Genomic DNA, 15,502 nt, shown 5'->3' on the forward strand with positions numbered 1-15,502 from the left:
GAGGTAAGCAGTTATATCACGACTGCTAAATATTTTTCCTCATTAAACACTAGATCAGCAATGCTCTGATATGGAGCCTCATCTACAGGAGGAAAATGTAGGGTTTAGAAAGATTGTATCTAGTCACCTAGAGTCAGCCCGAAAGTGCAGCTATGCAAATGAAAGTAAAAAGCAGTCATGAAGCTTAACACCCATCGGCAATGATTCATGCCTTTGTTTACACTTTGAAAATCCTCTTTGCCTTAAATTTTCTCTTGGGGACATGTGTTTCCATGTGTTTTTACAAGACAATTTCCCACTTTCATCTTCTCCTGCCCAGAACACAGCTAGTCAAGTAAAGGCTGTAACTCTCAGCAAACCCTCCCAAGCATATAAAAGGATTAGGTAAGGGTGTTATTATTGGCTTTGTCATCACTGAAAATAATGCTTTTTCATTACACTGGAATATCCCTCTTTTTCTAAGATCTTACACAAGACAAAGGGATGATTTCTACCATGATGCAGCTAGGAGAATTCAAATTCAAATGGTAAGTGCAAGTCAGGATGCAACAATAGTCATACTGAAGTAAAAAGCTCATGAATCATCTCCAGCATGGCTTACTCAGTGTCAAAACATCTGATTTTTTGATGTGAAGATAAAGTAGTTGTTATTCATGTAAATATTCCAGAGAAAAACAAGGGCTCATCAAAAATCCATTTTACCCTTTCTGGTGGCAGGGTAGACTTTAAAACGCTCTAAAGAGCGGTCCAGTGTTTTGGCCACTGGCTTTCATTTCACAACAGATGTAAGATTCCACTTTATCCATTTCACATAACCCAATGGATTGATTAGCAGACAGTAAGGAGAAAGAGAACAAATGCAAACACACCTCATCTAAATAGCTACATGCATATGCCCAGTACAATCAAATATGACAGGCCCAACATAATTCCTATTTCTTTTCTTTAGTAGTGAATTTTAGAGGTAAAACACAATGGCTCCCAACATTTATTGGATTAGAAGGCAGCAAGTGATTTTCTTCAGGTCTTCAAAGCCCCTTGACTATAACAAAAAAATCTTAATAAAAATTACTATTTTTAATGTAGGAAGGTTTCTAAAGACTTTAGTCAAGGAGCAGCAGCAGATCAAGATCCTAAGGATGGATATAAAAAAATTACAATCTCCATTCCAAAAAAACACGTAGTATAAGGCAGAGTCTTTAAATGATAGCACAGCCCTTCACCATCATTTGCAGCCACAGGAAATTAAAGAGCTAAAATTGAAGCTGACAGGCAGAGCTAAGCATAGTGCTGCCTGCAGCATGTTATTTCCTCAGTGTCATTGCCTATGGACCCATGAAGCCTGCAGTCCATTCATCTATAGATCTGTTGCTGGCTTACAGACTGACAACCTAAAGCTACTTTGATGCTGCAGACCCCAAAACACACAGATTTGTGAGCAGACTGTCAGTGAGGCTGGTTACCAGGAGCAGCCTGGCAGCTCAGGCAGAGCTCAGCACAGGCAGAGCAGTGGAAACTAGCTGCCATCGAGCTCCTTGCCACTGCGGCTGGGCTGTCACTGCGTCCTTGCTGCTGTGGCTTCTGGGCCAGCTTTAGCATCTCATGGAAGTGAGACCGTGCAAAAATTGTTGGTCATTCATTAGAATACTCCGAAAAGGGAAACTGATTTCCCTCTTCCTGCAACATCTCCTCTCTGTCATTGTCAAAGAAAACACTTTGCCAGAGCACTTGCTTCCTAATCCACGTCCAACAGCAGCCTGGCTGCAGGGGATGGGCAGGGAGGGGATCATAGCTATCTTGCCTTAACACCTACTGTGGAGGTAAGCCACGCTGCTGTCACTGCCAGGGCTTACATACATCTCCCCAGCATAGAGGACAGTGGTGAATCCAACAGCAGTGAGGGGAAGGGGAAAGAGGAGGCCATCATCAAACGGACGTGCTTCATGTGTTAAACTTAGCTCATAGCTGAAGTCAACACACTTGCAACATGACTGCCTAAATCTAGCGTCTAGAGTAAAATTAATTACATTTCTTCTTATATCCCATTTTATACCTCCAGCAAGATTAAAAGGAGTTACAGAAAGGCACTTTTACATTTATTCAAAAACAGAAAATACAACTTTCATCAAAAAGAAGAAGCCTTTTCTGGAGACTGAACTGGGCTGACAGAAGAGCCTATCTTCAGAAGTATCTGATATGAAGGGGTTTCCACCATGAAATGAATTGTTAAATAAATACCCTTAAAAATAACAACAATTTTAAAGTTACTTAGATCTAGGGTTTAAAAAAAAAAAAAAGAAACAAGAAGGTAAAGTGGTGATGTTCTACCAGGGATATCAGTTCAGCTGTGAAGGATGATCAGGAACAATGTCTCCCAAAAGCTAAACTTCTGATGGTTATTCTGAAAAATGGACGAGTCTGTTTCATTCAGAAATTTTCCTAAATTTAGTCTGGCCTGAAACCAAGATACAGTTTCTCCACCAACTCCATGAGATTTCCTGCCAGTTAATATTTCACAGCATACCTAATGAGCATTGAGAAGTCTGGGACACAGGTGCCTGGAATACTTCAGACCCCAGGGTCATGCAAACACCCCAAACAGCCCTTAAACTTCCACTGCAAGTCCTCAGGTCTGGTGGATTTTAAGCAGGTGGAAGTGTGGGTGAAAATTATGGGATGTTTGTACCTTCTTTATTGGAATCGCACTGATTACAAGTTAGTTAAAAGACCTATTTTTGAATTTGATGACATAATTATTTATGTTTGGTTAAGTCGAAACTTTGTGTTATTGTAGCTTTTAATTAGTCATACAGATGCATGTTACATTTCTTTGTAAACCTAGCCCATCTTACCTGATCTTGCAGGTGTGAGTTTCTCTTCTTTTGTCAATGTTGAAACTCATTACTTCACACACTGAACTGAGAGTACAGTTTTTCTGCATTTCGAGGGAGGTCCACTGCATTGTACAGGAGCTCCATCCTTCTGTGCTCACTTTCCATAAATCAAAATGAAGCAGTTGCATTATACAACTGTTGTGAAATGAGAAAGGCATCAAAACCCTATATTTGGGAGGAAGAATTGTTGCTATCTCAGCAGATTAAAGGTACAGAGAGTGTGGTCCTGGCTTCTACTGGGGAACCAGAAAGAAGTTTGTCATCCCAAGGTTGAAAACATCAGGTGCAATAGGCGGGCAGATATCTTCCTTAGGAACAATACAGACCATACACCAAGAACAGGCTATAGAAAACAGATACAGAACATTGATCTGGAGTTTGAAATCTTAAATAAGTGCACCCAGGAATTCAAGGTCTGAATCAGGAAGATTAAATAAAACAGCCTAAAAAGCTATACTGTGCTCCTGCCTTATTTTTGACTGCATTGTTGTTTATTTATTGTTTTCTTTCTTTGTGTTGACATGGTGGTTGCTCAGACCTCATGTTGATACCAGGTATGCACGGTGCTGGAGATTCAGCAGACTCAACTGGGCAGGGAAAGAGTCTTCTGAAGGCAGTCACTTCAGGCATGGTTGACTTGGGAGTTGAGGTTGTGCAAAACCCCTGAAATACCGGGTTATTTCAAAGAAAACAACTTTGAGTAACTCTCTGATCAACATCACTCACAGCAGGAGGGAGAAAATGCTACATCCTGAATAACCAGTTGTAAAGGGGCTATGTGATTCTCCCCTGATACCCTCATATTTCACATGCCCGTAGCGTCAGATCTTAATTTACCATCTGTCCTGTCAGGGCATTGGCAGAGAGGTACCACTCTGGAGAACAGATTGGAGTACCTAGTTTCAGAGTCTCGCTCCCTCCACCAGTTTATAAATAGAGATTTAAAAAGGGAATGGTGTAAGCAGGCATTCCATCCACTGCTCAGAAGGACCACTTAGAGTCGCTGACAAAAATGATGTTCTTTCTAGCCTCCACCTCCAGGACTTTCCCATGACTCCCAGCTGACATTTTCTCCTTGTACTGTAGATCTCAGTTTAGATGGCCCCGAACATTTTCTGCATTTTTAGGAAAACTAGCCTAAAAATAAATTAGCCTTTTAGCACCTGAGATAAAATGGGGAGAAGGAGAGGAGCCATGTGGAGTGGAATTTTGGTGCTGGATATTGCCTGGATCCTCGTGTCTTTCCCTGTGGGCTGGGGCTGCCCACTGGCTCCAGCAGCATCTTCTCCTCAGAACCTTGGAAGAGTCTCTGGGACAATCCTGTGATAAGAATTGCTGAGATAAAGCTGTCGTACACCTCTTGCTTGAATCTCAGCCGTTCTCTCTCATAGTCCCACTGAAGACCATTACTATTTATACAAAAAAAGACCATAATTGTCCCACCAAGACTCAGAAAATTTTGGATGCTTGGGCAAAACTCACAGGAGGAAGATGACTGGCACACTCTGCATCTGGACAGCAGGCAGTCAGAAGTGATGAGTCAACACAACAGAATGGCGGGGCAAGGATCATCAGCTCAAAGGCAAGGTACAACACGATGGAGAAATTGAGTACGTGACTGCTTGGTTCCTGGAATAGTTAGACTGCGGGGGGCTAGGAGAGACAGAATTTGAGAGAGGGAGAAACAACATGCACAAACAGTTGGAACTGGCAGCTATTTTGCACAGACCACTTTTGAGAACATTTTAATTCCCTAGTCTTAAAGAAATTTATTTCCCCTTCCTTCTTTCTTCCGTACATCAAGCAGCCCTGCCAGCTCCCATGTGAGCGAGCGTAGGGGGCTATTGCTCATTCTTAGCCATATGTTTCTGTCAGATGTTTATTTGCACAAGTGACAAATCGTTCTGAGCTTTTGAAAAGCTACAGGAGGCATTGCGGTTCTCCACTCCTACCTCATTTCTGCAGTCATAGCCTGTGCTGCAGTCAAGGAGCAGGCAGCTGCCAGGCAGGCAGGGAGAAGGAACAAGACCCGCAGGCCAAGCAGATGTGGGCTCTGGAGCAGCACCCTCAAACTGCGAAGGGAAATGCTCTGGAAATAAAGTGACCCCTCAGTAGTTACAGAAGCGCCCGTCACTCTAGAGAGGAAGATGTTCCTTTCTGGGAAGGAAAAGCTAGTGAGGAAAAGGAGAATGGTGAAACTGAAAGTCTGGCATCTCTGCTACTGCCCCTCTCTGTTGGACTATCAAAGGATTTTTAAAACTCTGCAATTAAGACCTTGTATCCTCGTAGTACCATTAACCTTAGCCACAGTGAGGCAAATGAAGCTTAAAGGTAATGCTGCAGTTTTCTCTGTGTCTTTCGTTATTTAAAGAGTAAAGGCCCTATATATTTCTAATGTCCATGTTACTTGCTGGCAAGTTTGGATACCCACAAGACTTTAAAAACAAAGAAATCCTGTGCCAAAAGCAGCAGAAGAAAAGAAGCACTCCTCATAGAGAAGCTGTTGAAAGGGGCAGCTGTAACAAAGATTTGGAGGATATCACAGAATGAGATGTTCACTTTGGGTTGTATCCTTGGTACAAGCTCTGATGGTGATAGTGGTTCTTTCTTAAGGCATGCTTAACTTCTGAAACTAATCTTGGTAGTTCTTAATTAATCAGAGACTGGTCCTACCCACCAGCATCACTCTGAAAAGGAGGCAGAGAACATTTGCTTTTCAGTGTAGAATTTCTACTCCTGCCAAGGAAAACCACAGGTTTTTGCTTTTCTTTATTGTGAAGAGCAGATGGAGGCTCCAGTATCTTAAGAGAGTTGGGGGGTGGTAGGAAGTGGAATAGATCCCTCTGACAGTCTGGCCATTCCGGTGTCCATACATTAGGGTATTGCTAGTTATTCTTGAAACCCAGTAAAGCAGTTCTTTTCTAGCAATTTGTGATTTGCTAGGTGTTATTCCCAGCTTTCAGGAGATTCAATTTTCTACAAAGATGTCAGTTGTGCTAAGAGCTTTGTCTCTGCAACACCTCGGGGGAAGGTAATCCATTTTGCACTCTTCTTAAACTGTGCCTTCATTTCCTTTGCTTTTCATGTACTAGCATTCTCTCCATTATTTTTAACTGCTTTATCTTCTTTGGCTACAAGTGCTGTACTTCTCTAATCTTGGAAAAATTGCTGTTCTTCCCACTCTACCTTTCTGACTTTCAGTGAATTAGCTGGTGCCTCCATGACAACAAAATTGATCATATCTCCTCAAGCTGTCTCCATAGGTCTCAGGCAAGCTGTCTGTTCGTGGGACCTTGTCTTCTCTGACAACTCGCTTCCTGGTTTTCCTCCAGTACACTTCAACAGCGACTGCTAAGTTAAAGGAGACATTTTTGGGGTTGTTTCACCTGATTGTTCTGCCACTTCCATGAACATTTCCTTCCCTGGCTGTCAGTAATTGCTCTTTTTATCCTGTCTGCTTCACAGACTGCTCCAACTTGACGGATCTCAAGTTTTGCAACTTGCTGTTTGTTTTCCAGCCAGCATCAGTGTTTCCCCTATCTTTTACTTGTTACATTTTCTCACTGGAGCCCTCTCACTCTCTAACTTCACCTAGCAGCTCTGTGCTGCTAACTGCCAAATTCATCTCTCTTTAGCCCATCTCCAAAGCCCTGGAGAGCTTTGTACCTCCAGCCATTTGCTTCGCATCTTCTCATCTGTTTCTCCCACAAAACTGGATTAAACTATCCTGACTTTTTACATCCAAGGTGTGATAACTAAAATGCAAGTGGTAGTTCAGCTTTTACACTCCTTCCCCTCAGTTTAAGCAGCTCAACCGAGTTGGGCAACAGATTTCACAACCAAATGTTGTAGACTTATTGCTTATTTTTCTAATTAGGCCAGTTGAGAAAGATTGCTTCTCATATTTTCCAACATCATTTAAAGCCATTAACTGTTCCACAAAGAAGGTGGGTGTCTGGCTGCAAACCTGCAGTAAGGGTAGAAGAGCAGCAATTCCTAACATTCAGCTCTTGAGCCAAACCAGCACTTTGAGAAGGCTTTAAAAGTATTGTTAGTAGTAGTATCATCATCTGGATACTCTTACCTAGTAGGATGTAGAAAAAATGAAGGTGAGCAGACTACCAAAATACCAGCTAATTAGCCTTAGCTTCCTCCAGTATCAACCCATAGTCTGAAATCATTTGGCTTGGGAGGCCTGTAAAACATCATTAACTGTTTTGTTAACTGCCTTGTCCTAGCAGAGAACTTTTTGAACCATAGGGATATGTTTGTCCTTTCAGAAAGAGCTGCTCTGTAGCTGCCTTTCTGCAGACAGCAGGAATCCAATACTAACATCAAGTCAGTAGCTCAGACTAAAATGATGGACACTTGGGTGGAGTACAAGGAGGACAAAGTCCGCACTGTCCAAATGTAGACCAGAGATCGGTCAGATTTTCTCAGCTCAGAGGAAGTAGGCTCACCTCCTGCAAATTAAGGTTGAAAAAGTCTTTTGATTTAGAGTTAGAAAAGAAGCCAGGGCCAGCAAAGCTCTGTCTCCCCACCCCCAATGGAGCAATACATCCTCTAATCCCACAGAAGTTAAAAAAAAAACCCAAAACCAAAAGCAACCAAAACACACCAAAAAAACCCCAAACAACACTTTACTAGTGATTTTTATAGGTAGTGGGCTGGGCTTTTATCTTTGCTTGGGGAACTCTGTGGTTCACGACAGCTGCATTAGGACTATACAGCTGTCAATTCCCTTTCCAGAGAAAGACCTGTAACCTCATTTATTCTCAACTTCTGGAGAGCATATTTCTGTTCTAAACATCTTTTGATAACACTGAGAAGCACCTGTTGAATAACAGGAAAAAAACCCGTGCAGACAGGCTAGCACAAGGAAACCAGAGACACCCTCGCCAAGTGGAGAGGCAACCACTAGCAGGTCCATGCTGGCACCCTAGCCTGGTTGAGTACTTCTTGCCTCAGGCACTAGCAACTTCTTTCTTCTGAACGGATTGCAACTCGCTCAGAATTTCTGTTTGTAATCAGTTTAGCAATATTCTGCCTACTCCATGCACATGGTAATTTTCATCCACAGCCACACTGCAAATTCCTTGCCACTAGCTGTGCAGCTATCAGCTTCTTAGTGCTCTAAATAGCTCCCGTGCGTCACATTTGAGCAGCTCCCCTGCTCCCAGCTGACATTCCCAGCCCACAGAAATCTGAATATTCCTGCATAGCTCCTCAGTTCAGGAAATCTAGAAATAACATGCTGGTTTACTCTTTATTTCTCCACAAGTTTTGACTTGTGGATCTTCTGGAGATAGTAAAAACAGAAGAAAACCCCTGCGTGTACAACACTCAAATTCAACAATACATGACTGTGCTTTTTAACTGGTTCACAGGCACATTTGTCACCATGAGGCTAAGTCCCCAAGATAGTTGTTGCCTTGCGTAAGAGGAGCCTAGCTAATTTGGCCATAGACTTAGAAAGGTGGCTCTAATTTCGACTAAAAATACATTTACATTCCTTCTGCCTTATTCTTAATCACACAGCTTCCCTCTCAGAGGCACAACCCTTGTGAGCTCCTTCCCCCCTTGCCCAGACTTTCTTTACTCACCACTTCTCCTAAACAGGACACAACCCTGTGTGCCTCTTTCCCAGCTCCCACTTTCAAGTCCCATCTTTCTCCCAGGTGAAAGTGATACAGATTTAACCACCCCAAAACCCTCCAAAACTTACTTGTTTTCTCCTTGTTTAGGCAAAGACAGGAAACATTGCTGAACTTGAAGGTTGTATTATATGAAGTGCATCAGTAGGTAAGATGTTACATTGATATAAGGTCACAGAAAGACAGTTTTATTCCATTTGCACTAAACTTGACAATTGTTTTGCAATTCTTGTCTAAGACAAGCTCCAGATTCTTTCTCAACAATATTTAATTACATTATTGAATCATGTTAAATACAATGAAGCAAATCTTGTTTATTCCCAAGTTAATCACAAAGTGTTACTTTTACCCAAATTTAATCTGGGCAGAATATTTTCAGTTTCACTGTCTTAAAAGCTCAGTATTACACAGCATTTGCTATCTGCTTGACAGAAGTTATAGTTTAAGGCTGGATTTTTCTCTAGTCATCACACTTTCTCTAGAATTTATTGAGGCTCAAGTTTGCAGCAGTCCGTACAATGCCAGAGAGTACTTTGGTAAGGTACAGCCCCACTAGGCAGGAGAGAAGGGGCTGAAGTAGCTGGGTAGGTTTGGCGACTCTGGGTTGCTTTGAAAAACCCACCACACATTTGCTTCCAGCAGCCCTCGCGTTGCATCGTACGGACAACCTCAACACTGCCCTGCGTGCTGCACCCAGCAGTCCCCTACAGAAGTGCCCAGTTTTCATCACATCACATGCAACAAGGGTTCTTCTGTCCATACTGCTCCTCAGAGATAAGCACAACATAAATAATTTCTTCTACAAAAATACTCCACAGTCAGCAAATGCCACCATGAAAACGCCTTATCCGGGAGCATCCACTTGCCTACAACAAAATACCTATCCCTGCAACAGCCATAACACTCCAATGGTTGGTGTGAAGTTAAAAATCAAATGTGCAGTGCAATTCTGTTGATGTGAGTTAAAACAGAATTGGGTTCGAAAGCTGCTAACATTTTACTGAGTAATCACCCTTCTCACAGGGGGAAGATTAGGTGCTGAAGCTGAGGGTACTCAGCAGTGCCGGTGCTGCTGGTTTCACTTGCTTCCTTACCCATTTGGATGCTGAAAGAGACACAGATTTAGGACTGGGTTTGCCATTCTGAAAGCCTGCAGACAACCTGGAAGCGTAGTTCAGATGTATGCCGACCTCTCCCCCATATGGATGTTCCATCCTCCTAAGGCTGTGCAGCAACAGAACTGCACAGTAAGTGCTTTGTAGGGGAAATTGAGAAGTGTTGTCTCCTCCAATTACAGCACATCGCAAATGAGAATGTAAACAGGTTATCTGGCAATTAACAGCAGAGTGAAAGTTAACATCAGTCCATTTTTTCCCATCCTAACATAATCCTGCATCTTTTTCAATCTGTGTCCCAGAAACCATCAAAGTGATAGTTCTGTGATGTGTCATTGCTGTTAAACAAAAAAAGTGAGTAAAAGGCAAGATGGTCATGACCTTCTTGAAATTTCTTCATGTTTCACATCTCCTAGGCACAGACCCTGGGGACCAATTCTTTCCTTTAAATTAAAAAACCCAAAGAAACAAAACAATCACCTCACTTTTCCCAGTGTTTGGTTTTGAAGAACTAACATAATATGGAAAAGCTGGCTTAATGTATTTGTTAAGAAAAAAATGAAATTTTCTTACAGTGCTTTTGTCCTCTCAGTAATTAATAGATCCAAGTAATTTTAACTGGATATGGTTTTTTGTCTTGAGTTTATTTTCTTCTATTGCACAGCCAACTCATATTTGGCTGTTGATTCATTCAAAGCCCTTCAGTATCTTTGCAAGCTTCTAACAAGAAAATGTGTTTTCTCCACTAATAACTCTTGAAGAAGGTAATTTGGATTATTAAATATTCTCCAAGCCCATTTTCTTATGGTTTATGAGCTCTTCTGGCTTCAGTCATCTGAAGAAAAATGACTGAGGCACATAAGACTCCAGTAAACAGTACTTATTAGTAGCTACAACAAGCCACACAAGTGATATCATTGAGAGTTCAGTATTTTGAGACCAGCAAATATACAAATTTTATGCTAAACTGTTACTGTAAATTATAAACAAAGTCCACTGGGATTTTTTAGGAATGAGAATGTTTTTCCTGGAGAAAACATTAGCGGCACTGAAAGAGCTCTGTGTTGACTCTGGGGACCCATTTTGCTGAAAGCAAAGATGGAGAGGTGACCAGCTGGCTCAGAGATGTTGAAAAGGCTTAGAAAATCCTATTCTTATGTTGCTGATTTTGGCCTTAACTTGCTGGCTTGAAAAGTCATGGCGTGATCTGGAACCTTTTCTCACTGGCCAGCTGTGGCTGCAGGTGGTTTCCATTTTGCAACTTCTTGGTAGCATTTGTAAAACTATTTATGTCTGAGAGTACAGTTGCTGATACCTTGAGTCTAGTCCTGCAGACACTTAAGAGTCTTTTGAGATCATCATGTATAATATGCAAAGGCATTATGTATACATTTCTATAAACCCAACATGTATACTTCACCTTGTTTTTCTTCTGCTGTAAAGTTGGTGTTCATCTGCATCATTCAATACATAATTATTATTTTTAACGTGTGCATTTCTTTAGCTATCATTGTGTACCAGCTTTTTGCTCACACATTACGTTTCGTATTAGTTTTCCTCTGTGTTTCATACATCATTTTAGGAATAAAATTATTTTCTGCTGGCATCTCCACCACTTTGAGTCACATAATGAAATTTAGCCTTAAAACCATTACAACAGGAGATAATTTATGAAACGCTAAACAAGAAGCCCTCCCTCCCCCCAAGAATTGACTAAGACAAGAACAAAAGGAGTAATTATGGGTGATAATTGCATTGCCTCATTCCATTTTCTTCTGAAATCTTATTACAGCTGTCCCAAGAAAACATGCATTATACAATCCAAGTAATGAAAGAGTAATTCTAAAAGCTAATTGTCTATAGAAATCTAGAGTTGATCCTTTATTCCTTGGAAATAGGGAGGTAATTGCATTGGTGTGCCAATTTATGGAGATCATCCCTGGAATGTTAAATCCAGGCTCAGTTCTCTATCTCATAAGGTGTTGGAAGAATAAAAACACCTTAAAATATTGCAGCAAGAGTATTCCAACACAGAGATGACTTCTCATTCTTTATGGGTCTATATCTGAGAGAAAAATGCATGCAAGATCCAATGGCTAAAAACTGATGAAAAATTTCATGGTCTGGGGCAGGAGGATCAGACATGCTGATCATCCTGGTACCTTCAAGCCTTAAGATCTATTAAACTGATACACCAGTTAGGAAAACAATAAGATATCTTCAATAATTCCTTCCAAGACAGAGGAAACTAGAATGAGAAAAGGAAACGTATCACAAGTGGTTATGTACAAGTAATTTTTTTGTTGCTCCATTGATCATCTTCCATGCCACAGTAGTTACCTCAAATTGCAGTAGTGAGGTTGTTCCAGAGGGTCTGATCAAAGACCAGACCTGGAAATAAGCTGTTCGCCAGCAAGCCTTGTCTTCCAGCTACTGCAAAGACAGCAAAATAAAGTGAGAAGAAACATTACTGTTCACCAAGGGAAATGAGGATACCAAAGATATGGCCTGAAATGCTTTCTGACTGAAATTTAACCCTGTGAAAGAAAAAGTATCAAGACTGCTTGGAAGTGGCTGAAGAAAGTGTTAAGAAAGGAACATGAAACAATATCTTAAATTATCCATCTTTTTATGCAGGAGGAAATCATTAGGAGACTAAATTTGGACTCCAGCCTGCCACTTATCACTGCCTCTGCTACCCTCCTGGCCCCAAGTTGAAGGTACAACAGAAAAGAGCCTGACAGCCGAAATGCATTGGGAATTCAGCTGACATCAATGTACCTCTGCTGAGAGGTATCACATGAATGTCTTGATGCAGATCAGCAGTACAGACATTTAACAGTGACATTTCTATGTAGGCAATGTTTAACAGACCAGAAGAAAATACAGAGGCATGAAGGTACCATACACATGCATTTTACAGCAGAAAGAACCAACCATGCTCATCTCATGAAAAAGAGAAAAAACAACCCTGAACTCAGTTATTATATACATCCTAGCAGACAAGTGCCATAATTAGTCATCTTTACAAATAAAACTATGGACTGATAAGTATAATCCCTTTAGACTAAAATTCAACTCTGCTTGGTGCAAAGGTAAAAGAAGAGGTTCCATAAACATAGAAGTACGTGAGAAAACGGTATCTAGAAATTTATCTTATTTGAAGATAGCTCACTATGTATATGCAAATAATTGTATATAAAATAGAAGTTACAAATTATTGGTTTTTTTCCAAGGGAAAAAAAATTTTAAAAACAGATGCATTAATAAATTTCTCAGTGATTTAGTGAAATGCTACTGTCCAGGTCAGATCACTCAACCATAATGCTCTCTCAAGTGCAGTCATGGTGTGAACCGTACAGAAGTTAGAGAGATAACTGAAGATAACTGAAGGGTTGTTGAACTGATAAAGTGTTATGTATGGTTTAAAAAAAAACAACCAACCAACCCACGCCTGATTTTCTTTTACTTTCACTGGAATACCCTGAGGATAAGGACAAGTGATCTTTTTATGCAAGAGAATAGCATGTCTCCTAGTAGCCTGAATAGTTGAATAACAGTCTTACAAAAATGACAAAAAAAGGTGATCCCAGGTTTTGATCCAATTTTGTTTTGAGTAGGTGTAGGATTTCAATTCTGTGCCTTTAAAAAACTAGCAGTTTAGCAAAAATGTCAAGTTGCATAACTTCCCACTGGCTAGAAAAATACTGCTGATGATCTCTCAAGTGAAACTGAGCAAAAATCCTTATGTCATGCAAACAGTAAGTTTTGTTGGTTTTTTTCTCTGTGTTATATAATGTCAGGTGCATTCTTCACCTTTTGTTGTATGCCAAATTGCAATACGACATTGGGAAATCCTGATTCCTTATTTCAGCTGCTGATTTTTAAGAGCTCCTCCCCAATATATATCTTGGTTATAGGATTGAACATTAATCTATAAAAAAGGCCTAGAATTCAATTACTACACACTCAATACAGATTAATTAATCTGCAGATTCAGCTACACAAAATCCCTGAACTCATCCCTCAAGCAAGGCTGTTGATAAATGAATAAAACTGGCACGTTCATCCTGGACTTTTCAGGTTGTACCACACAAACAGATGAAATGGAGCCCAGAACGAATGGACATGTCCTACAACCACCGTCCCTTACAGCTCAAAGCCACGGTCTTTAAAAGCAGTGCATCCATCAGTTGGCAACTGCTTCAAACAAGAAGCAGAAGGGGACATGTGTCAGATTTGAACAGTACAGAGTTTCTAATTCAAGGTGTTTATAGTGGGGCAGAAAGCCCAAGTGGAGTCTTTAGAGAGTATTTTCAACAGTCACCTTTTTGTGGCACCCCTCTCCTGCACCCTCAAAACTAAAAATTAAGGAAATAGGAAACCATACTCAGCCTTGCATAGTTTAAGGCATGGACTTCTGAAGTGATTCTGCAGTGAGACCTTCAAGCAAAATAATACTGAAATTGTAAATGGATGATATTGAGCATAGAGGCAGCAGAAATAAATGGGTGGTCAAAAATAGCTCAAAATAGATCTCATCAAGACCATGGACTTGATCTCCATAAGCACACTCCAACCTTTTGGCAGCTGGCACCCACACCAAGCACCGTCTAGCTGCCTAAATCACAGTCCTCCCAGCAGCCGCCCATGCCCTCCAGCCCCACTCCCCGCTAGCACAGGCAAAGCTTCAGGCAGGGGCAGTGAGGGAGCTGGGGCGAGGGTCTCTCCCAGGTAGCTAGGACTCCGTTTGCACAGTATTTGAGGGTTGAAGCTTCACAACGTCATCGTGAGAGCTGAGATGTCAGAGCTGAAGTCTTTCCTCCCCTTAGAAACTAGGTAAGAAAGATGACAGTCCCCTTTCCCAATACCTCCACTATCCCCTAAAAAAAAAAAAAAAAATTGCAATTTTTTTGCCATAACAAGACCATGTGTTGTTTGCAATGACAGACCACAAAGTCATGCACACTGAATGATGCAGAGAACAGAGGAAGACTCTCTACGCTATTACAGGGTCATTTTTATTCACTCACTTGGCAGAAGGGCTGGTTTTAACTCTTCCCTTTCCTGCCCTCTCCAGTGTTGTTTCTCCTTTGTCCATTAGCAAAGGGACCTTGCTGGTTTTGCCATTTTAGGACTGGCTTTCTTACAAACCCAATTCACAGACGAGAAATTTCAGGCACAACTTGGCAAATCCAGAGGATGCTGGTGGAAGCTGCTGCCTCGACTCAAATGTTGATTCATTTACTGCATACGGAATATAATGAAGAGGAGTCAACTGAAAGGTGGTTTCTAAAGAGCATACTGAAAATCACATCCCATCCTTGTTTCCAGTTGGGGAGTTAGGGCTTGCTTTTTCCACCTGAAAAACTCAACTAGATCCTGCAGTTGATGTTTAATGATGACAACAACAAATTACTACATAAAATAAGTTTAGGATCTCTGCAGCATCCACCACAGTTTTAACATCCAATGTATCACTTTTGTATGGCATATCTAATGATACCAATTTTGATTAGTTATCCTGATGTTTTGTAGTCCTAGTGATATCTTGGTCTAGTTTGTTGAGCTACACTTATATTTACGAGATCCAGGAGATCTAGCTCACCTGAAATCAGGAAGGGAAAAAACAACAAAGATTTTATTGGTACAGTCTGTCTCTGGGAAACCATTAAAATCATTAGACAAGAAATGCATTTTCAATTGCCTCAGGACTTGTGTTGGACCCCAGAGCCTAGGATGACTCTTACGATTAGGACTAAAAGTCAAGAAACACAGTAGATGCAAGTGAATTCAACCAAAAGGATGAAATGTGTGCAGGGTTCAGGTGGATTCACTG

General features: G+C 41.0%; 1 protein-coding gene across 1 annotated transcript in view; it reads right to left on the reverse strand.

Annotated features, from left to right (window-relative positions):
• Window positions 1-6,677: 6,677 nt before the first annotated feature.
• The window catches only part of DCAF6 (DDB1 and CUL4 associated factor 6), a 113,081-nt gene continuing 104,256 nt past the window's right edge, over window positions 6,678-15,502 (reverse strand). Inside the window, exons 22-23 of the mRNA XM_041124793.1 lie at window positions 13,626-13,631; window positions 6,678-6,689 (exon numbers count right to left, since the gene is read on the reverse strand). Of these exons, the coding sequence (XP_040980727.1) occupies window position 6,689; window positions 13,626-13,631 (7 nt within the window). The 3' untranslated portion in view covers window positions 6,678-6,688. The remainder of the gene's footprint in view (window positions 6,690-13,625; window positions 13,632-15,502) is intronic.

The sequence above is a fragment of the Aquila chrysaetos genome, chromosome 7 (genome assembly GCF_900496995.4).
Source record: "Aquila chrysaetos chrysaetos chromosome 7, bAquChr1.4, whole genome shotgun sequence".
Classification (NCBI taxonomy): Eukaryota; Metazoa; Chordata; class Aves; order Accipitriformes; family Accipitridae; genus Aquila; species Aquila chrysaetos.